The 24,486-nt window shown below is 40.1% G+C and overlaps 1 protein-coding gene across 1 annotated transcript; it reads right to left on the reverse strand.

Annotated features, from left to right (window-relative positions):
* Positions 1–13,911: 13,911 nt before the first annotated feature.
* LOC113563220 lies at positions 13,912–23,267 on the reverse strand. The gene is made up of 7 exons (XM_026974579.1): positions 22,610–23,267; positions 20,767–21,066; positions 17,786–17,994; positions 17,001–17,119; positions 16,027–16,516; positions 15,013–15,137; positions 13,912–14,661 (listed from the first exon to the last, which is right to left on the reverse strand). Exons 2-7 carry the CDS (start codon positions 21,057–21,059, stop codon positions 14,443–14,445), a joined length of 1,455 nt encoding a protein of 484 aa, XP_026830380.1. The 5' UTR covers positions 21,060–21,066; positions 22,610–23,267; the 3' UTR covers positions 13,912–14,442.
* Positions 23,268–24,486: the final 1,219 nt, after the last annotated feature.

The raw sequence follows: 24,486 nt of genomic DNA on the forward strand, positions 1-24,486 counted from the left end.
TAAGAAGACAATAGAGGAATAAAGTGTATAACGAAGCGACGACGTCGACTTACCTTTTATTTCTTCTTGAACTTTTTCTTAAAAACTGGAGAAAAACGGTTTTTATCAGTGGTACGATAACAAGTGACCCACACTTTGCGCTGAAAAACGCAGAATCGAGCAATCAGAGATTTATTCAGAATTAATTTATGATTCAAAAGCACGCTACATCGTTACATATGTAAATTCTCTATTTGCAAAAAACTTTCACGTTGAAATTATCAACGTTACGGTGTTAAAAATGCCTCTTTTGCTGTTTTTGAATATGCGGGAGCGGATAAACAAACTCAGATAAAAATATGTTCTAAAAGTTACACGTGTTTTGTATGCGCTCCTCACCGGAACTACATGTATTTAAAACAAGTAACCAAAAAAAACTGTTCTCGTATTCATTGTTCTACAAAACCAACAGGACCTATTTCGCTTTGTCGTCTACCCAAAAGCACTGTTTGTGCCTTCGGATTCTTAGAATTCTACATTTTAGTACCCCTTTACCCTATAAGTCCTCGTAGGCAATTCCGCTTTTTAAGCGCATATATTATAGAAATAGAAGATAGATAGAAAATGGTTGGTATATGCTCGGGAATGCTTGTGTTCAGAGGTTCGCAACTTTTCCTTCCGATGTTTTAGGAACTGTCACGCCTCCCTGTTTTTCACGGCAGGAATTCGATAAGTAATAGAATCGAATGTATACACAAAAGATTTACATAACTTCTTCCTTCTTCCCACCCAATCAGTTCTCTCGCGGTTGCCTCCAAATCGTGTCGCAATCCACCCCTACTTTGAGAATCCCTACTGCGTGGACGCAATATTTATACTGCTTTTATACACAATATACACGCAAACAAATTTATATCCGAAAAATGCATCGCACATCGGAGGGCGGAAAAGAGTGAAATAAAATATGTTGATTGAAAATGTTCGGCATGAAGGTCCCGCTACTTTTATGCGGCGAATCATTGTTTCCAGTTCGTAGGATAAAATAACGGCAGAATTAAAAATTCTGTGTCAGGCGGGCACGATGTATATAGGTATGTATATGGGGAATGTACGGGGCCGCGTCGGAGCAGAATAATTTACGAACAAAGTCACGATGCCGCGGAGAGCCCTTTTATCGGGGTACATCGTCCGCGTCCGGGTTCAAGCGGCGTATTTTCAAGTACGCACTCGAGTCGCTTCTCGTTGGCGAGTGCGAGACGTCGAGAGAGTAATTCCATTGAATTTGCCCGCGCCGATTCGATACGCCGATACCGGCATGCGCGCGCGAGGAACGTATTATCGATACTATACTACTACCACCCTTTCGCTCTCCGCTCTCCGTTCGAAATTCTGCCCGTTTAAATGCGGATGGGCATTGGCCCGTACCCGACGGCGGCGTCGGGACGTTGGTCGGCACCCTCGCCAGCCGCGTCGTTGTGAAGCGAGATCGGTCGACCAACTACCGATAGAACATGAGGGAGCACAGACTAGAGGGGATAAGAGAGAAAATGCAACTCGTGAAGGCTCTTACCGTTCGCATTCTCTCCTCTTTTCGCTCGGTTGAATCAACCGACCAATCGACCGACCGAGTGATCGATCGGCTGCTCTTCGTGCTCATCGTCTCTTCCGCTTTTTATAGTCGATCGTCAGTCGCCAATGCCAGCGTGAACTTTTAGATAATTAATGTCCCGATTCGTTACAATAACCGTATTATGTATTTCCTCCCTTTCCTCCTCTCGTATTGCTATTTTCTCGCCGTCTCCTCATCGTCGACGTGCCAAACGGTGGCGAGACGAGCAGCAGCTTTTTCGCAGTTCTGCGATTCAGCAGGATGCGGCAACAGCAGCAGCAGCAACATGAGCGAGAACAACGCATAGCGGATCTGCTAATTTCCCGAAGAGAGATTCGAGAACAGCTGAGACGGGGCGTGCAAGCGCAAGAAACGTTACGCGAAAAACGGCAGGATATTGTCGACGCGCTTGAGAGATTTCTCGTGTCGACGCACGTTTTCAACGTACCCTTGGGTATCGAGAGTGTTCTATCAATCCGACATGTACCGTTCTCCCCGATAATTTCTGTTTTACAACTTGGTGCCGTTTACGTTTACTGATACGTGAAAGATACACGTGCGCGCACCATTGAATGCTCGCAAGATTTGTATTGAATTGCAGGGAGTCGAGCGAGAATTTGAACGCATGTGAATTTCGATATCAAATAAAAGAATTCGCTTCGAAATAAAATTTGGACAAAATGAATTGAAGTCTTTTTTGGTTGGGTTTTTGATGTTATCGACAATTCTGACCGTGATCGGATTTGTTGGAAATGTAATTATCGTCTCGTGAAATAGATTCATATTATACAATGTGTACTCAAGTTACGCTTTATTCTATTCCCGTACAAAAATTACGTTAAAATAATTTAACGTAACTATAGTATCGAAATTCTACAAATAGAATTAAATTGAATTTTTGTCAGTTTTTATTTTCTTTCTCTCTCTCTCTTTCTATCTTTCTCTCTTTCTTTCTATCCACCTCCGGGCGGGTTAATCAACAGCTGTAAAGCATTGCAATTACGTAGCTTCTAATAAAAGATTTTTCTCTCACACACGCAAGATGGCAATCAGATGTATGGCGTCGCGAGCAGCACGAACGCAAGTCGCTTGATACGATTAAAATTCATTAGTTTCGTGATTCGGAAAAATTGCTTTATTCGAGGATTGCCGAGGATGAAAAATTATGTTGATGGTTGCAAATGTATGTGCGGACCTCTGGCTCGATACAAATTACAAATTGTTGCATGAATATTCAGCGTATAGGAAGCGCATTCGCATGCAACAGACCATGCATCTGATCGCTCTCCAGCGAGGCTCCAAAATACTCGGACGCTGTAAAGACCATTGATACGTTTCTTTCATTGTCGCAAGATAAATCGATGTACCATGTTTGCGTTGTTAACTTTACACCCGATTCGCCGATGGATTATTCATGTTTTGTCCACATATCGCGATTACGTTTCTGCAAAGGAAAGCAGTGCAATTATAATATAACATAAGAACATTGAATAATATGAAAAAATAATCTCACAATTTATTCGCGATTACAAAAGCATGAAGACTATATATGTAAGAAAACATTCCATCCAAGTTGCGAGTATCATTTTTCGACGCAAGTAATTTGACGAGTAATTTGTTGAGTTTGGACTGTTGCGATTTGGTGAAAGAATCTTGAAGAATTGCGAAACTTTTCCTCCGTAATCGTGCGTGTGCGACTGATAGAGCATCCAATAGAAAATAACTACTTTCTCTAAAAGAAGTTTCCGACAATCTTCAAGTTCTGACACATGTTGCCAGAACGTCAGCTCCTCATGACAGGCCGAGCTGAGCTTATAAAAAGTGAGAGCACGATACTTTTATACCCATATATTCAAGAAACTGACCGTGCAAGATGGATCGGCCAGTTCAGAATGTGTATGCCATTCAACTTTTGCGAAGTACTTTGCGAATCTTTTTACTATGTGATATAATATATACGCAAAATAGATAATAAGTGTCATTTTATATATTTTATTTCTTCGTAACTGATACATTCATTTTATAATTGCGCTCGTCAAGTGCATCAATATCGATATCGATTCGTAAAGATTGGACAGATAACGTTTTCTGGTACTGTTGACGATAGTTGATAATTTGCGCTTACGATCTATAGCAAAAATTGAAACTGACGGAGTTAATCACGAGCAATTCAATGAATAGCTGGAAAATTGGAGCGCACACAGTCGGTCCATTCTACGTATGTGCGTTTCACGCTTATATGCGCGGCGATGCTCTGTAAAAATGCAAATAAGAACGCCGATGAAAACGCAACTGCTCGCATACGAACATTGCAATTTACATTCGCCTTGCACAAACACGAGAAGGCCCTTGGTCAGCCGATGCTTAGATCGGCAAAAATCAACGCGGCGCGGGAGTATTTACAGACATGATGCTGCATTAACGCTTTTATTCGAAACTCATTAGCGCAACGGCAGTTAGCTCACGGTGCAATTAAGCTTTAACGGTCGCAAGCGGGCAGGTTTTTGAAGCATGTCGTTGATAATTCGACGGTAAGAGCGGGTAAAACGGCTCGCTGAAATGTGAAAGCTGAAATATGCAGCCGTAATATACGCGGTAGCTCGGCGCAAGAATGCAACCCAGTCGACGGGATCGACGTTTATTTTCACGCTTCGCGAAATCGCTCTTAATTATGCCGACAAATCGCAGAGATCGTCCGTGCTCGCGAGATGCGCTACATTTTGAATAAAACTTGCATAACGTTCGAGCAACAGCTGTGCACGTGCGTTAACACTCGCCTTGCAGGAAGCCAGGCAGGCAAGCAGGCAGCGCGCGAAGCTGCCGCTCCTTTTCCTCTTTACTTACGGTCGTCGCATCCATCCACAGAATTTAGGCCATTGACGCGGTGGATTCTAGGTGCGGGTCGCTTTATCCGAGTTGAACGCAAAAGGGATTTCACCGGGAGAATCTAATGCGGCCTGATCCACGTATCGCGGTATAAAGCGGGAGTTTCACACTGATAATAATAAATTTACCAGGTGAACGAGAGAGAGAGAGAAATTATGATAATTCGCGCGGTCGAGTTTAAGAAAAGGATAAAATATATCAATTTTCATTTTGTGAATGATGAAATAATAGTATCGAGTTTTTTCTCTCTGATAGATTATTTTGTAGATGATATAAAATATCATAATGTAATCTTAGAGATATGTGTGTACAAATATTTAAAGACAAAATAGAAGAAGGCAGATCGATTATTAGAATCGACTGATTCACGTTGCCGATCCAGATCTTTTGATCTTAAGAGTGTATATTTTCAGAAAAAAAAGAGAAAGGAAGGTATGAAAAATGTCCTTACCTTTTAATGATCAATTGATCGAGCTAAAGTGAAGAGGAGCGAGTTGCTGCGAAGAATTAATGGAGAAATGGATTTGTTTATTTATTGTTGCATCGCGAACGATATTTTTATAGGACGCGAATGAAACGATGTAAGAATCATAGACGTACCAAAACAATCGGATAAAAGCGGTAAGAACGGGGAAAACAACATGGTTCGCATGGAATCGCAACGTTGAAAACGAGGAGGTGAACAATACTGGATTTCGCGGGAACTAAACCACGGAACAGCGTGTACATTACACACGTATAGGGTTCTCCCGTGCGTTGGTGAGCGTTTACGTGCGTGGAAATTTCTGTACGTTCAGCAATTTGAGCGTTCTTCAACAAATGCAGGATTTCGCCTGATCCTCACATAGTCCCTCTCGAAATTATTCATAGGAACTGCCAAGTTTTTAAATTAGTTTGGCCCGAAAGGCATCGGCATCATCCACGGTGAAAAAAGATAACAATGGATCGGCGTAACCCTTGTTATACTTTTTAAATGGTAGATAATTATTAATTTCTAGTATTATTACTTTTGTCTATGAATAAAATTTTCAGAGTTGTCTCAAGGCTTTATTGTATCGGATTATTTAACATCGACTATCTCAAATAGCGTTCCTGAAGAAAGTGTTGATTGCAGATTAGTCAAAAGTTTCATTGTAATATAAATTATAATATAAATTTGGAATAATCTGCATGAAAATTTGCTCCAGGGCATTGAAATATTAATTGAAGCAAGCACAGAAATCAAAATTGAAAATTCCAAGTCCTAACTTAAGGTATGTATAGTAGTATGATCACGTCGAGAGAAAGTTGACCAATCTCAGCAGAATTATACATAGTAAATTTCGGATTCGAAATGAATCGGGAAGTTATTTCCAAGCGTGATACCGAAGTAATTTGTCCGAAGCAATTTAAGCCAGCGCAACTTGGATTTGATTCTTCTTCCAAGAGAATCAGTCTCTAGCTCTCTCTTTCTCTGTCTCTCTTCCCCTCTCTGTGCGCGATCGTGGTATCCCAAGAACATCTAGACACCGGAATGGATAAGGCAACTCTAATTGGCATGAATTACGTTCGCGAACTTGAGCCCAGAGTCTCGGTCTAGATGATAACGCGAACTTACTTCGTGCCATTCTAGAAATACTTATGCCCGTATGGCGATTAATAATGCAACGATAGAGTTTACGCAGTCAGCTCAAATTTACGAAGCGAATTCGTGTTATCCTGGCAACTCGCCCAATTTGGCGGGTGGTTCACCCGTGAAATAAAGTGCAGTTCCAGGAATACTACGGAATCGTTTCGGGAATATCAGACACGATTTTCATTAAAGTAATTTACATTATTAGTAAAAAACACGATTAATAATTCTTTTTTTGATACTTTTATTGACAATCCATATTTGTTTTTTTTTTTAAGCAATCTGATAGAAAATTACATGAACGTGGCTTGATGTAATGAGATAAATTTTTTAAGGTGTTAGGAAAAAAATTAGCTATTTTTTGCTTCATATGTAAAACGTGGAGCGAAAATGTACGGGATTGGAACATGGTGCGTGCGAACCCCTCGTTCACAGAGTGTTAATAAATTGCACTTATTTATTTCAACCTCAACGTCTGGCTAACGAGCGCGGCGGTTAAAGCTCGTTTGACCCTGCTCTGCCTGTTAGCTGGTAATTTTGCATCTTTAAACCATTTATTACATAAATTCACAAACTTCATGTTCGTATACATTTCTTTACTCTTAATTATTCTCGTTATTTTAAATTAATTATATTTAAGTTTCGTACAAGTAAAATTTCCTCATTTAAGTCATAAAGTAATTAAATTAAATGAAATTATAATATAAAAAATAAATTACGTTTATATATATATATACGCATTTAAATAGAATTATTATTACCATTACTTGCACTTTTGATAAGTGATTACATTCACATAAAACGTTATCGTGTGATAACTTTCGAGTTAACGAGTCGATGGGACATATTTATCTTGTCATATTGCGCATTGCACTTCTACGTTTATAACTGCAGCTCGAGAGATCGAGACGAATCTTCTCAAATGCATCATCGTAACACTTTGATAGAGAACTCGTATCGCCAAAATCGCCTTGACCTATCTATCTTGTGGTAATAACAAAGTTGTGGAGAGTTTCCTTCAATTTCGAAAAATAACATTCGCGAGGAGGATAGCCCGTTAAAAAATTCTAGCTGTCAGTTTCCGTGGGTGTAGACACGGTATCGCTTTTATTGCGCATATCGACCGCTCATCAATTAAACGCGCCATTGAATATTCTTGTGCCTTCAGCTCGCAACTTTTTAATGAAGTCCATGCGATCATGACACGCGAATGCTCCGCGCCATTCAATAACTCGGTTGAGATCTCTCAATCGAAGATAAACTTTGAAATATAGCCCGATCGTTTGGCATCGCGCTGTTATCCTGTTTTCTCATCGGGGATCCTCATAACTTCAAATATCCTTTCCGCATCTCCGGGTGATGTACAGCGCAATTTTTACATTCTAATCTCTCGTAAGCGACTACCGTTATCGTTCTCGCGGTTCATTGTCATTTTATCATCCGCATCAAAACAGATACAAATATGTGTTAGTACATTACTATTTTGTTAAGAATATCAGTACACACATATTGAAACTTTTTCTTTAATTATCTGATGGAATCGCAAGTAGATTTATTTAACACACATTAATACAAATTATTTACGCGGAATTTTTACAGAATGTAAAATAATATATTGCGGTTAATATGTAATTTATCGGGATTAATCTCTATATGCATTTCAACTTTACTGCTTGATTGTTCGCGAATAATTACTGGAGCAAATGTGTTATTATAATTCATGTAAGTCTGAAGTTAATAGCGCTTATGACCCTATTCAACTGTTGCAATAATCCATGCCTCGTTATATGTGCCATAACTTCTGTTATAAAGAATTGTTCTGTTATTAAGAACTCTCGCTCTATAAGACGCGAAAACTTTTATTTTTCGCATTTATTCTTCGCACTTGTAGTATCCCCGCATTGGCTTGTTTAGTTCCATATTGCAGCGTCACAAAAGAACCGGATTGTAAGTTGAAAAGTAGTCTCTTTCTTGAATCGCAGCAAGTGTTTACCGGACACTGCGCAATCTGGAACCGTTGTGCCCCGATTTGTCAAGTGGACTGGGATGTTCAGCACGAGAGTACAAAAGAGACTCGACCAACTCCATCATCCTTTTCCCCTCCATTTAAACGCGATCAGATTGATGAAAAAGATCAATCAATTTAGAATATAAATTATTTTAACATATAGCCAGACATTAATTAATTATACTGGCATGTATACGTCGCGACATTTTCGATACATATAGACCGCGATAATCAATAATATTACTATACTCTTTCCATTCACATGCTGTAAACAATGCGATACGTGATGTCCCGCAATATTGACCGGACGGTTACAAATGGTGGACCCGATACTGACCGGTACCATTATTTCAATTATGTAATTAGTACGTGCACTCTGTACATCGTCGCGGTGTGTTTAATGCGATGGCATCAATAAATAAACTATGCGCTACCAACGTATGCGGTAAAGCACCGTGAAACAAAGCGAGACAAGGTGATAAAATGTTAATCGCGATAAAGAACATTATTAATTAAACGAGAGGATGAACGCGCGTTTGAGCAGCACCGAAGGGAGGGAAGTTCTTCGTCGTGGCATTCGGATTATTTAACAGCTACGTCGCACACAAACAGCGCGTGCGATTCAAACTATTAGCAAGTTACTTGGCGAAAATATTCCGCTCTCATTTTAGTCGTGCCGACGCGGGACCGCTTGAACGAAATTAACGAACAAAACTTTTCGAAATCCGCGTTAGCACCGGCACCAGCGGCATCCATATTTTAACGTAAGAGGAAGATCGCGCGCGGATTTGCAACTTTGCGGACCGAGTGAATCATAATGCGGTAAAATGTTCGGAGGATTTCTAAATAACGAAGTCTACGAGAATTCGGTAATGTTGCGACGTACGTACTATAGCGATCTACAAATTAGAATCATGTGGGATTGAAAGAAAAATCTAAAATCGCAATATAAATGTCACGGTTACGCGATTTTTATGTAAATAAAAATTATGTGACAACGTGGATACGGGATTACGTACGTATCGATAGATACCTGCAAGACGTGATTCGTCAAACTTATGTCGAGTAATTTAAGCAATAAGTCGGAAAACGCCGTCGAATTACTCTAACTTCATCGAGGCGAGAAGCTCGACGAAAAAATCGTTGGTAGCCGACCATTAATCCGATATCGGGGATAAAGTTCTGTACGGACACGACGATTGCGTGAGTGTTATTGAAATCCTATCGCGCTAAAATTGATTTATGGACGTATTAGAAAATTGCCTTGAAATCGACCGCATCACACAGCTGCGCCGCACGAAATATCAGACGAAGGGAAAAAAGGAGAGAACGGGCCGAGCCAATTTTTGTAATCGACCGTGGGGTAATCTATATCGCGGTTGAAGGGAGAAAATGACACCACGATATATTCCACGCATAGTTTAAGCGCGAATCTGCGGCCGCGTCGCGCGTGTATTTCGAGCGGGATTAAAATTCGAGATTTAAATTTAGATTAATTCCGCCGGAAATTAGAAGATCTCCGAATTACTGAATGAGATTTTGAGCGCTTTTTAACTTCGCTATACAGATTATATGCACATAACGAAAATAATGCCATTAACATTCATCTGACGTCGAGTTTTTGTGCTTTCGAGTAGCACTAATGAAATTCCTTCGTTAAAATTATCGCTGGCCCGTCGCGCCAGCAAAAATGCCGAGATTAATAGATAAAGACCGAGTTTTGCCAAATGCCAAGTAAGCTAAGCGCATAATTGCTTTCACCAAATTTTTCTTCTTTATTTTAATACTTTTAATTCTTTATTTTATTATATATATAAATATGAAACCTATTTCAGTTAATTCATTTTATTGTGCAATCTACTAGGAACGACGAATTAATTAAAGCCCGGATTAGAAGCAGATAGCGGCGTTTTCAGAGAAGGATATTACCCTATCAAAAATCTCGTATGCGTACAGAACTTAAGGGTTAATAGGTAGTTCATAAAGGGAGCGGTTCATCCCTTCGGCGCAGATTGGCCGAAGGCGATAACGCCAGTCAAAGTTCGTGGCGGCAATTAAATGTGCAAATATCGAAGAAGCCGGGCGTGTAGGCACCCGTTCACGAATGTTATCGATTTCGCCGCGGTCTCTCGGCGTAAGCCAAAACCGCACCACCCCCGCTCTTCGATAGAGATACGTCCCGCAGGTAACGATCAAGCCGCATGTCGAAGAGATGCTAAACCGGCAGTGAGTGTAGGTCAATATTTGCCGTTACTTGAGCTAATAATTTAGCTAGCTCGTCTACGCTCCGTATCCGAGGCGCCTCTGTAATGATGCACGAGCCGGTTATTTGCTATCGGCAACGTGCTGGAAGATGATCCACGCAATCGTTTCATCTCACGTTGGACCAACGTCAAGCCGAACATCACCTCTGGTCGCGCGGTAAACACATTTGCATAAATTGAAAAATGATGAACGATCGAGAGGCCAAGGCACTCCCAACGAATTTAATTGAAAGAATTTAAAAGAAAAAATTCGCAAACTTCGCCGAGAAGAGCAACGCGCGCGCGCCATGCTATTTTATGTTAAAATCGATCTGTTGCTCACGTAGTTTTATATGCCGCGCGGAGAGAAAAGGTTCGCGCGAAGATCGATTTTTCTATGGAGTCACCGCGATACCATTTCTAACCTGCGCGAATATCTCATCTAAGTGGAACATCATGCTATGCTAGCCATTCGCGGGAAGTTTTCCTCTTCATGACGTCTCAAGATCTCTGACAGATCGTTCAACCACCTAAGTTTGTATGAATAGCCAGGGGATTCGTTCCACAACGCGCTATCGTCACTGATTAAATAATTCAGCATAACGTAACCTACTTCGGGGAATTCTATATAAAACCGCAGCTGAAAAATCGCAGCAACGAATTTTTTTCGTTACAAAATGCGTTATTAAAGGAATACCGCCGAAATTTTAAACGAGGTATTTCTCATCTTGCAGATTTAGCTAATATCACGTTTTCGTTGCAATGAATAACGTTGCAAAAAACGAATGATGTTGCGTGCGTTACCGTACCCCATATTACCGAAATAATGTTGGGAAACTGGCTGGCAGTTTAGTTGACATTGCAAGTGCTTCAGAACATTTTGTATCCTTTCTTCTCTTTCAAAAATAAAGAAATAAAGAGTTCAAAGCATGTTTTATAATTTATCACGTCTTCCCGATAATGTTAATCATTTTTTTAATTCCATTTAAATGATGACGCATCAGAGTTCGGCAGTCATTACTCTTTTGTTAAATTGCTCTGCGTATAAATCGCGACTGTTAATACCACATACGTGTTACCACGCAATGCAATAACAGAAATAGCCTCGCCATGCACCTAGTTTCTAGCTTCATCTCCGGCACGTTGGTCATGTCTAACTTATGACGCGAAGTACAACCGGACGGTGGATTAGCATTCATGTACCGTACTTGTTCAGTTAATAAATTCAATTCGCGGAAAAACTTGCCCCGGTGTTCTATCTCCCTCTCACCACAGTTACTTCCGTATCGCGTAAATTTATCTCTCCCTTCTCGCGAAATTACCTGGCAATATATCGTTCTTTTATGAAATGTTGCAATTAAAAGTACGACGGTTTTCGTCATTACGCCGATTAGAGCATTACTTTCTCATTACTGTTAACATCTCCAAGTTTCACATTCCGAGCAATCAACTGTTTATTATGCGAAATTCCCCACGAGGACGAAAGCGCATTAAATAATTATGTATTCATCTTCATTTCTCGCTCGTATACTTTCTCTCTCGCGATACTTTCTTCGTCTTCGGGTTCCGGAGAGACTTGCCGCTGTCTTTGGACATTTTATTCCCGATAGCGGATTAAATTCATTAACTGGCAAATGAAGACTGAAGACATCTCAAAATTCGAGCTGAATGTTAATAATTGCGAGTCGTTAAGGGGCATCCTAACGCTGTTACACGATACTCGAAATCGATGAAGCTTAGTGTAGGTCGTCTCATAGATCGTCGATAGTTCTCGTGTTATATTAGATTTCATCGGGAGCTCCCGTTACGCGCTACTTCCTTTCTGCTTCTCATCCGCATTAATATCGAACGCTATCCTGGTATTAATATCAGTAAGTTACGCGCGTAAAATGCAGTTAATAACGGCAGAAATATAACCGTTTTCTTGACTATTCATAGACTAGTCGTTCTCCGCCATTGCCGTCGCCAAATTACGTTTCTATTCATGACTTGTTCAATTTAAAACCAACTTTTCTTTGACAGAATAATTTATAAAATTATCTAATTTTTAATGAAAAATAGTAAAATTTTAGTTCTTCAGTTCAATTTCACGTAAATTGGAATTTTTATTTGTAGATTGGATCAGAAAGCGTCCAGAAAGCTTTTTTAGAAGATTGAAAATTTATGACAAATCCTGATCTTCCGCAACATTTTCTCGTTATACTAAAAATCCAAAAAATCGGCCAAGAAATTCAGAGATAGACGGCATCTCGCTGAGTCTGGGGGGACACGTTACTCGGGACACCCTTATTTATAATAGAAAGTAAAGTCATGTAAAATAAATGTAAAGCGCAGATGCGGCGTCGACGTGGGATACAGGCACGTTGAAAAAAGACTAGGTCCCTCCAGTGACAAACACGTCACGTTGCGAACGGCCGACTGCATTATTTACACCCACTTACTGCCGGTCGCCGCTTTCGGTCGTTACATGTTCAGTATGGTTATCTGAAATGATATATGACGGGCCTTTCGCGTACACGAAGCATATAGATTATTGAGGCGCATCCCCCTGTCTCCCTTACCATCTCCCGTATCTCTCCTATCGTTGTGGAAAGTAGCATACTGCCCATCCGATGAAAATCGGCGTTCCTTTGTCAGCAATTCTCTGATATCGGCAGCAGCGTGCGGCTGACAACATGGTATGATTGAAATACATCGAGTCGGGCTACGGATCTTGTAAAAAATTACGTGGATCGAAATCTACCGTCCCTCCGTACCTCGCTCAACGCTTCTTCTGCCAATAAGATGTTATTAAAGTCGGATATTTCCTGAAGAAGGTAACTCGATTGCTTGTGATTCAGTACTTTCGTCAAAATCTTATATGTTACAGATGAAAGAAGATTGGACTCAAGTTTTGTAGCTTTTATCGATAAAGATTAAATAGAACAATATCAAGTACAATAGATAATTGCTTGTTTCAATTACGTGTGTCGAAAACTTATTATGAAAATCCTGTCTATATTTGATTTTTCTTGGAAGCTAAACATTCCGAAAACCGATAATTTGCAACATTTAGTAATTGGTGACGACACTTGACGCCATTTTGTCAGGTCTTCATTTGCTGACAACATACCGCAGTGGAACCGCAAACTACGGCACCGCAGACGTATGTTAGACGAAGCATAGCTCAGAGAAACATTGTTCTAAACGGGAGTTAGCATACGCAAATGCAAACTCGCCGCTTGTGTGAAAGGTAAACGTTCGACTGACGTATACGCTGCGGTACGGCAATCTGCGGTAATGCGCGAACGGCCCTTATCGACATACAGATAAATCGAGAAGCATTAAATCCCTCAATCACCGTGTTTCCCTGTAAGATTGAAGAAAATCTAGCCACAAGTGCTAAATACCGTCTCCCGATTATAGCGCCGTCTGACAAATTACGGGCTTTTCTACTGATAACAGCGTGAAAACGCTGTTAAACAGATTAAATAGATTAAATAAATCTCGCCGCGCACCGAACTGCGGCGAAAACTTGAAAAGGAGCTTGATAAACTTGGGAAATATGGAGATTTCAACTTAAGTTCCTTGCGAGAGGATTCCGATTTCGCTGAACAGTGGCGTGTATATGTCCGCTGCCGCTTTCAAGGCGGAAACTAATGGTGCGGTCGGATTTGGCCACTACCACGTCCTTTATCACTGCTATAACGCTCACATATTTTGCTGCGAAAGCATGTTGATAGCTGGCTACCATAATTTAAGTACACCGAGAGAGAGAGAGAGAGAGAGAGAGAGAGAGAGAGAGAGTCTCGCGTCCCACACTGCGACGGATTACACATAGATACACACGGTAGAGATTGCGGAGCGGCACTCGTGCACTTCGACTTCGCGAAGTCGCTTTAATGCCGCAACTTCTGCAGGATTACGGGCGCTTACGGAAGTTGCCCCGTGTAACGATCATATTTTACTTAACCACTGGATTATTTTTCACAAGAATAAACGAACGCAGGGTATACATATCGCTTATATGTCGTTGAAATTTTTTCTTCCTTTTCTTGCCTCTTTGAAAACAGGAAATACATTATTACTGATAAAATTGTGTCTTGTTCCTAGTTTCTTGGATTGTTTATCGTTGCTCATCTCTCAGATTAAAATAAAGGTATTTGCGATTAGCGGAAATACGTTCGCGACCAGGATCCGGTATTACCTTCTCATCATTGTGTTCGATTGCTATATCTATGTCGGGCTCCGTCCTTAGGTAAAAGAAGTATGGACCATTTCGGTCGGCACCTGCCATATCCATTACTAGCTTTCCGGCCGCTTCGCGTTTCGCAGCTGCTTCTTGCTATAATTACATAATGCACATATGTTACTTTGGCACAATGACAAAATTATTGTTATAATTTTCGACAAATATTTATTATGATTTTTGACATTATAAGATATTTCGTTATAGTTTGGTATCATGAATATCGATCATCATAATTGTCGCAATACGCGCGACGGCTTTTCGACAGAAATAAATTGCGGACTGCCAGTACACGCAATTGCATGCATCAGCCTCCCAATGATTTCGTAAGCAGATCGCATTTTGTCGAACGTATTATGGACAAATCATTAATCTCTAGGTTCGATATGTCGATCCAACGTTTCGCCGATAGCAAATCTGAATACTCAATAAACACGTTACACTCACTGTTACAATGTAAGCGTAAACGATGATAAATCGATCCGGCCGATCATTTTCTATTCTAACGATCGAGACAATCCGCCATTTTCGGTGTATCGCAAACGTCAAAGTAGACGGCAAACTATCCGAGACTATCAACGCAATTTCCATCTCATGTCAGTATTCATATTAATGCGATCATAACTGCGATCCGTGATGCGACAGCGTAAGATTCAAAAAGTGCAAAGCACGCGAAAAATGCTGCAAAATGAATTTTGCTTCGCGGGGCAATGTAAATATAATAAAATATTCATGTGCCGGATATTATATCGAGGGAAATGGAGAAGCAGCGCTTAAAAGCGACGTTTAAACGTTCTTTCTTCGCACGCTCTTGCTCCACCATCGTCCCGCTTCTGCAATTAACACGACCCACATCATTGACATTTAAACAGCCCATAGATGGATTGCGGTTAGCAGAAACTTAGTTTTACTTCTGCATAGCCGACAAAGTGGCGCTATCAAACGTAACGATTGATTGCAGCTGGCTAATAGCGGTCTGATTGATTGCCGTAATGCTATTCGAATGTTCGTCGTCGCTCTCGAGCGTTGACCACTGTCTGCATCACTGCCAACATCAATTTCGTATGTATCCTGAAATCGCGTACGGTATTTAAATTTCAAACTATTTTTGATCTTTGGTATTATTCATAGGGCGTCATCAGAACCGTGCGATCCGATTTTTTATTTATCTAGCCGATAATTCATCGATATCGCGTGGGTGGCTCCATTAATTGCACCACTTTACCGATATCCGGAATACTGATAATTTACATTCTCGAATTTTGATCGGTTTTATCGAAGGTGAAGATCCTTATTTTTCTTTGATTTTCCTAATTGCTTTTGCTGCAGGTTTAAAAGCTTAAAAAACCCCATCCGTAGCTTCCAAATTATTCCCGCTTTTCTGCGAAACAAATTGCTCCCCGTTTCTCAACAGCGTACGACACTGCACGGAAATACAAAATACACGTAAGACTTATTTACATTGCCCCTGCGGAGTTGCATCGCAAAATCGCCGTGGTTCGCAAACATTTCGCGTAACGTTTTCTATCGCGGCGGTCGATCGGCCGACCGGCCGAGATACGTCTGGCGTAATCATTTTCACATAGAATCGCTTACATACCGCGGGCGATGTCGAAATGATTTTGAGCAAGGGCATCAAGTTGTTTGACTCCACCGTGACCGTCGTCGGCATCGTTTCCGGCTCGTCCAGCTCTATCGCGAACAGACCTCCTATCGCCTCCTCGATGATTTCCTGACCAGGTGCATCCGTCGAGGAATCAATCCCGCTCGATGTCGGCATCAGTGTTGCAGGCATCGGTTCCTCCGTCGGTTGAGCAACGGCGCTTTCAGCTTGCCTCATTGAATATTGAGCGGTCTGCGAAGCTGCTGCATTCATCGGCGATTCATCGTCGAGAATTCCTAGGAATCTCGCAGTGGGTATCACCTTCCTGTGAGCGGTTTCCTTCTCGGCCTACGCCGAAAGTAAGATCGTGATAATGCGAACGGATACGTGATAATGCGAGCGCGGACACTGATGAATGACGCGGCGATGTGAGATTGATGACGACGGCGTGAACCCAAGTGCTGCATAAAAATGCGAGACATCAAATGTATTATAACGAGATCAGAAGTTTCTTTTCCTTGAAACGTCGCATCTCGTTATGTTCGCCAGGCATTACGATATTCGTTATCCCGATAATTGATTTTTATTTGTTTCTACGTTGTTATTATTCCTGTAATTTAATATTACGTTTTCCCTGAGCATTAATCTCTCGTGTTTCGCTCGTTTCGTCCACTAAAACTAACGAAATATCTGATATCTCCGAGAAAATTCTTGTATTTCCATAATGAGATTCGCAAGTACGTTGCGGGCAATAAAGAACCGTGCTTGTCGGAATTAACAGAACTCCCATTATATCACGGAATTAAAAGAAAATATTTTATGAGATAACTACTTGATCAGCGATGTTCTTCCAATGTTTGTAATAAGATCTGTACAGAGTGGCTTGATGCGTAAGGTTCTTCAGTATCTCAATAATTTCCTGTTCGTCCTTTGGTAACTCGAGCTCCTGCGCTAATTAAACCAACTACTTTAATTTAAATCGAAGTAAGTAAGAGACAAAGTTTGTCGAACGATTGCGCGAACGCGCTTACGAAAAAACTAAAAATTTCAATGCGGCAAATGTCATGCTTTACACCATGACACGTGATCAAACGGTACTAGCATATTTTATCTGTGCCAACACGGCACGATTCGATTTATCCCAGAAACGACCGACTCGCCTTTTCGACTGTACGTTACCGTTATTACATAATAAGAACGCACGCGGGGAAACGACGATGGTATCGAAGGACCATCGCCGTGAAAAGAAAGGCGAGCGAGAGAGTGACGTCACTTGGGAGCTCTTCGATTGCCCCTCCGCGAAACGCCGGGATTCATGATTGCATGGGAATTACGCGTTGGCGAACGAGCGATCCCCCGGATCAAGTTACCCGAATCGTTCCCATTTGATCCGTTTTCCTCTCGATCGAACGACGCCGAGAATCGAGGCCAACCACCTTGTCCCTATCGTTGCGGCCGCGATCTCTTTTGCCTTCTCGCTTGCGGCCGCCGTGCACCATCATCGTCGTCTCTCCTCTGCCACCTGTCCTCCCTTCAACAAAAGCCAATACTCCTGCAGACAGCGCTGAGGACCCCATTGTATAGACAGCTCTCCCCGCGGGGAGGATGTCATTGTACGTCCTTCGGGCCTGGTGACCCCGCGGTTGCTCGATGTTGGCTGACCAGTGCTGGTGACGCAGAACACCAAACTAGAATAGCTATAATATATCGCCGAAAGGCCCGGCCGATAACGAGCAATTGGTACCACGAGGCGGGCTTCCTCATGGTAGCTCGTCTTGTGCCAAGGCTTAGTTCGTAGTGACAGTTGGTTGTAAACCAATCTGATGCTTGGGTCAAGATTTAAGTGGTGTCAATCACACAAATTGGAGCGTCTGTTTGCGGAGTGAGATGGAGGAAGGGTAATCTCGTTTGCTTGTACCAACAAGGCATGACCAAAATGTTCCGCCGATGTGCGTTTTCGGTAGTCGTTGCGCGATGCGCTGATCGAGCGTGTTCCAGTTCCAAGAGGGTGTCCGAGGGAGCTTGTGGGACTCGAACTCTCGAAACAGCTGCCACACTAGACTCTTCGACGTACTTGTACAGACAGCCATGTACATCAGACTCGCCAGATGAAATACGCGATGAAATACGCGAGATGTCACGTGCAATCCGTACATTCGTAGGTAGCGCACGGATTAAGCGCGGCAGCGGCAGCTACGGATCTGTAGGCAAACTGATGAATATGAAGTCTCAGGCTTCCGATTGTGTCAGGCCTTATGAGATAATTCGCTGCGCGCGGGAATATATTCAAGAATATTTTAAAAGTATATTACACAATGTACATATTTGATGCCATAATATTCCGTGGCGTTTCACATACGTGTAGGTATGTCCGTGTATGTCTATCAGAAATTCTTTTTGATCAATTTAATTCTATATTTTAATAATCAAATGCGCTTTAAATGTGCGGGAACAGCTTTACATTTTTATAACTCACTTTGTTGAGAATTTACAATTTTAACCTGATTCTTTTTAATTATTATTTTTATTCCACTCCTCGATTTATTAAATCAAGATTTGCTAATCAAAATTTGCATAAAGATGAAGATAGAGATGTATTAACAGATGGTGAAATAAGTAGTATCACATGTTTGCAAGGAATTATTGGCGTTAATTGCCGAGTCGTGATAATTTTATTATCGTTGCGTTTTGGTCAGATTGGTCAGATTCAGCGATCTTTCATTTGCACTCGGTTTGATTGTTACATTTGTTAATCCGACTTGTTTCTTCGGTTTTTATAGCCAGTAAAGCATTATTAACAGCTCCGTCATTGATCTGCTTTCTCGAGGGCGGTAGCATTAAAATTTTCCTTCTTTGGCTGAAAGAGATGCTCATTGTTATACTTCGATTGAAGGAATTAGTTTTGCCACAAAGCTTTTTTTTGTATCAAAGTTTTGAAAAATTAATACGTGATCAAACGTACGACATACAAATATATTTGTTATATATCATTTCGTGAAAACTCAGCGAAATCTGAAATTAAATCATGAAATATGACTTAGCAGATATTAAGATATAACATATTGCGTTTTTGGACAATATCTGCCGTCGTACTTCCTGCAATACCTTCAAATATCAGTATCACAAGTATCGTCCCTGCCGCTGACCTAAATTTTCGAGTAAGCATATCCACGTTCCTTGATCTTTCTTTACAATTTTACTGTTGACGTTAACAATTCTCTTTATTGTTACATTTAAACACCATTTGTAGTTGCACGCATTTTACTTGCATGCTCGTAAATATGTCGTCGTTAATGAAACGACCAATTATCCACGAATTTATCAGATTCTGTCCAGACCGGTTGAAGGAAACATATAAAACAAAGATATAGTACTCTCGATAAAATCGTTGCACGCTACACACACACACACACACACACACACACATGCATGTACATGATATGCGTAATGGTGACTCCGAAGAAAGCTTTGACAGGTCGTTACGTAAGTGATTAATTGAAGCTGAGTTCGATCTTTATTGTATGTACGCTGCGAATAAGCACTATAAACTAGGATAATCTATGATTTAGTGTCGCGAGATATTGCCGTCCTTTCACGAATTCTAATACGGACGGTCAACTTTATCGAAACGATAAAAGGAAACTTCTGATGACTCAGTGCTTTCGTATTCCTATTTTGTAGCTCAAGTAGAAAATTACGATGTGATTGTACCAGATACTGATCGTGATCAGTCATTACGGAGAACAAATATGTCAGTTATCTCGATAATTTAATGTTCTCTCGCTAGCAAACTTATAGCGTAAATTTCGCTTTTATCATCATACTATAATAAAAATTATACTAAATAAAACAGAAATATTTTCTAAAGTAGATTTTTTATTATATTGTAATTTAAATATTAATAAATTTATATCTCAGCAATTATCGATAATTAGTCTTTAAGCTTTTCGTGACAACTTTTTGTCAAAGTTTTCTTCTAAAATGGAATGCATTTTTTTCCTGGAGGGAAAATGTCGCGAGAACTCTGAATCTCGGCCGCAGATCTCGGAATGAGAAGCAACGAATGTTACTGACGTTCCATTCGAGGCATTATTCTTTAAGATTTGCCGGACGCCGATGATTTAAACGCAACGTGCCATGCACTCATATGGCATCGTATAGCACGTCGTATGCGACATTTTTCATCGCAAAACGATACGCTCGATACAGTCGACTTTTACATGTCATTGTATTACATTCATTTTCTTATTACACGGTTGTCTGATCGTATCAATATCGCAGCAATGTCCAAGATACGGGCGAGTTTGACAATATACTATATTGAAGAGACGGAAACTTGTGCAAGATCTTATTTTTCGAGCGCAAAGTTTCTTGAACGTGGAATTAGTCTGAAACTTAGCTGGACGGCTATTTAAGTCTTTAATACCGAGAATTAAAGTTCCAAGTCGTAAGCTCTGGGGACAGTACATGATGTAAATGAACATTATCTTTCGATTAATTTTTCTGAGGCGTCCAGTTTTACCAGGAATTTCAATTAACTGTAAACGGTCAATCTTAATCCACATTAATGCTCCTAAATCCACGTTAATCTACGGAACTACTTTAACGTTACCGGGAAAGTAACGTAGCATAATATTTGATTTGATACATTCCTCTCAAGTGCCTGATGCAGCGGGGTAACATTGCTACTTACGGTAGATTCAATCTTTCTTTCCTCCGGGACGTCCTCCGCGGCCATTTGCAGACGCTCAGCTATCCGCATGATCAGATCAATGTACGTCCGTAGCCATTTGTGCCACTCATCGGCTATCTCGCCAATGTTGGCGAGCCAAACCATCCAAACCCGCAGCTTTTCCGACGGCACGGCGTAGAGGCGTTCCATCGACCGCATGACCTCCCTGTCATTACTTTGTATCAGATAAAGTCAAAGTTTCGCCGACGATTTCCACAGTCGAGTGGAAATAATAATGCGGAGGCGTCGCGTGGATATCGACACTCGCATGAACGGGAAATGCGCTATTGTCGCGGATATTAGGTAGTTTCCTTCTCTCTTCCTCTACCTCTCCCTCTCACATACACACACACATACACACACCCACCCACACACACTTTCTCCTCTCTCTTGCATGCTCGCGTGATCGCTTTCGCGTTATATTAACCGCGATTATGCAAATACCTACGTGCATATACGCATCAGTTATTTGCTAGCGTTTATGCCTATATAAATTCAAGTATTCTTCACGAATTCGTGATTCGATATTGTTAATATAAACAGATCAATTTACACAATGGAGAACGCGATCAAATAATTTATATACATTTTAACAAGATACATAATTATTTTTATTTTTTGATCGAAGAGAGAAAGCATTTAATACATCATACAATAATTTTTAACATTGATTCACTAGACAAATACATTTTTTTCCTTTTTTTATGATGAATACTTGCGTTATTGATTCGATTTAAAAGCTAACAAGTCCAGTCACCACAAGTATCGAACTCATACTGCACGTGTCATTACATGCATTTGAAAAACGACGTAAAACGAGACCATCGAGGGGAAATGCACGCGGAAAATGCGACAGGACCTGATTCCCCATGATGCACATCCGCGTTACAAATTCCGCAAAACCGCGTCGGAGGTTTCTCGACGCTCATATATACTTTTTTCCATTGTCGTGATGACGGTAATAAACAATGATCGTGTGCAGCGAGTAAGCCGAACAGAAAATTGTATCACGATGTATACATGCAGAAAAAAGAATTTACTGTATTTACTGAACACAAAAGCGCACAACTTTACGCACAATACAATTTTTACAAAATATGAATATATCAAGAACGATATAAAAACCAGTGCACAATCAGAAAAAAAATCTCGCGAGTAGGTAAAAGCTCGACACGATAAGTTTCCTGTTTTTCGTGCGGCCCCGACTTGCGTCATTCAACCTACACCTTGGACTAAAATTACCGATCAGCAATCATCATACTATTTCGAGGTTTCACGGATTACGCGTAAACGAGCGCAATCGCGGGTCGTGTTCGACGTCACGATGACGCGTCTTAATGGATTTGCGAGTCAGCGGTAAGAAAATGAGAGCATTCATTGAGGAGTTATAAATACAAACTACAAAGATTGAGAATATCCCACTTCCATTACTTTTGATGACAATGCATTTCATCAATCGAAGATGAAAGCTTATTTATATTTAAAGCAAGTATTCGTGCTTTCTAAATTTTGATTGTATTGGTCGTTCTATCTAAATGTAGATGTAAATATTGTACAACAGTAAAATTCACTGTTACGGTCAGTGCATCGTAGAGTAATTAGATACCAAAGTAAACAAATATATGAAATATACAGTAATTAAACTTATCTCAGGCAAATAATGGAAATGGATGATAGACAAATATTATCAGGCGAGAAAACTATCTTACTCGTAATGTTCCGTGAAATTTTGTCCCAACTCTTCCAGCAATGGTATTTGAATGTCCACCTATGAAATATACAATAAATTAAGAAATATACAATAAAATGCAAGTAAATATACAAATTGCAATATGTGGACGCTATTATTTATCCAAATCGGCGATCTTACCTTGTAATAAAATATAGTAATTTGCTCTCCACAGTAAAGTTCTATAGTAAAATATTAATTTAAAAAGTTTTGGGCTTTGTAAAGTGTACAATCGGTTTATGTATGCAAATTCTCTTAAGCGGATTGTGAAACATCAATTTATCGCGTGGAATCATTACTGCCATATATTATAGTATTTTAGTGCTTCCCGTTATTAGAAACCGTGAGACACTGTAGATTTTAATAGTCGCTGAGTTAAACGTTACGAGGATCGTTAGAAACGTTATATAATTCGTAAGATTGCCGTGCGACGTCAGCGAAATTAAGGCTCGAGCCATTTTCTCTTTGTCGTACCTTAGGATCTATTGTTACCGAAAATTTCCACAATCAGCACACTGTTGTGCGTTTCCACATACAAGAGCAGCCAATAATCGCTAATCTGCGTTTAGCTCAAGTAGCCTAACAACCATTAATGCGGACCAATAATCCTGAAACAATTAACCACCTGCTAGGTAGTAAACAACCTTTATCTTGTCCCATAACTCTTTGCGAACCTCATTTTAATAATTAAATGTCACCAATTGCGTTAAAGCGTACAATTATGTAAATACAAGAAACATATATTCCTTGCACAACTGCATGCAATTTCATTTCACGCAATTTCAATGTACATACATCTTCTATACGGTCTAGTAAAGTTTTGTTAAATCTTACACAATTATTCATGATATACGTTTCGTACTGACTGATATTTTCTAAATTTTTCTAACGTTTCATCATTTAGCTATAAATAACACGAGCGATGAAGTACGAATACGTCACAACGAACGTGGGAAAAATTACCGGACAATAATATATAATATTATTATACATATATAATAAAGTAATCGAAAAATGATTGTGTGTGGGTATGTGTGTGTATATGTGTGTGTATTTGAATATACAAGTTATCTCGACGGATTATGCATTCTCTAATATAGGCCGATGCTATTCAAATCACTCGTAACGTATTACTTGACATGTGCTCGCAATGTCAACCACGGCAAAATTAACGGACCGTGCAATGACGGTTTGCAATGACAAAGGTATTCACTAGCAAATATCTACGGTGATGAATTTTAGTCCAATCCATGCTGCAAGAGAGAACAATGAACGCCAGATAAGGTCGTCAAAATGTATAGTAGAGTAGGTATAAATTATCCTTTCCACGTACATGAATATGAATGCGTGGCATTTTACATTATAAAATCGCGGACGGCCAACGAAAATTGAAAGCCGACGATGTCTGTGAGAAAATCGCGCTTGTAATGATTATTAAATTTCTAGTTAATAATAAACGCGTGATTGAATTAATAAGTTATGAGTGTGTCCAATTGCGAATAAACTAATTAGGCGATCAAACGATTAACATATAGTAATTATTGTACGACATGTAACGCAGTTGAGAGGAAAATACGCTGAAATTGGCTATAAGAACTGCCTTTTTAATTATACCGGGCGTTTAATTACATTGGAAATAACAAGCGTTTAATCACGTTTATCATTTAGAGACAATAGAACGTTATATTTCAGTCACAAATTACGGTAATTGGATCCTGCACTTGTAGTATACATTTTAATGAAACGATCAAATTAATACGATTAAATAAAATATGTAATAAATAATATATATTTTGTACAATCATATTAAGTTTATCATTGCAATAATTATTTTTATCGTAATACAAATTTAAATAT

This window comes from Ooceraea biroi, chromosome 1 (genome assembly GCF_003672135.1).
Source record: "Ooceraea biroi isolate clonal line C1 chromosome 1, Obir_v5.4, whole genome shotgun sequence".
Taxonomy (NCBI): domain Eukaryota; kingdom Metazoa; phylum Arthropoda; class Insecta; order Hymenoptera; family Formicidae; genus Ooceraea; species Ooceraea biroi.

Excerpts from the sequence above, each read along its gene's own strand:
- LOC113563220 (XM_026974579.1), bottom strand. The coding sequence starts at position 21,059 with ATGCGGTCGATGGAACGCCTCTACGCCGTGCCGTCGGAAAAGCTGCGG. Across the intron at positions 17,995-20,766 it reads TTCCCGGTAACGTTAAAGTA|CATCAGATTGGTTTACAACC; the intron begins GTTCCGTAGATT and ends TCTTGACCCAAG. Across the intron at positions 14,662-15,012 it reads TTTACGCTTACATTGTAACA|CAAGAAGCAGCTGCGAAACG; the intron begins GTGAGTGTAACG and ends ATGTAATTATAG.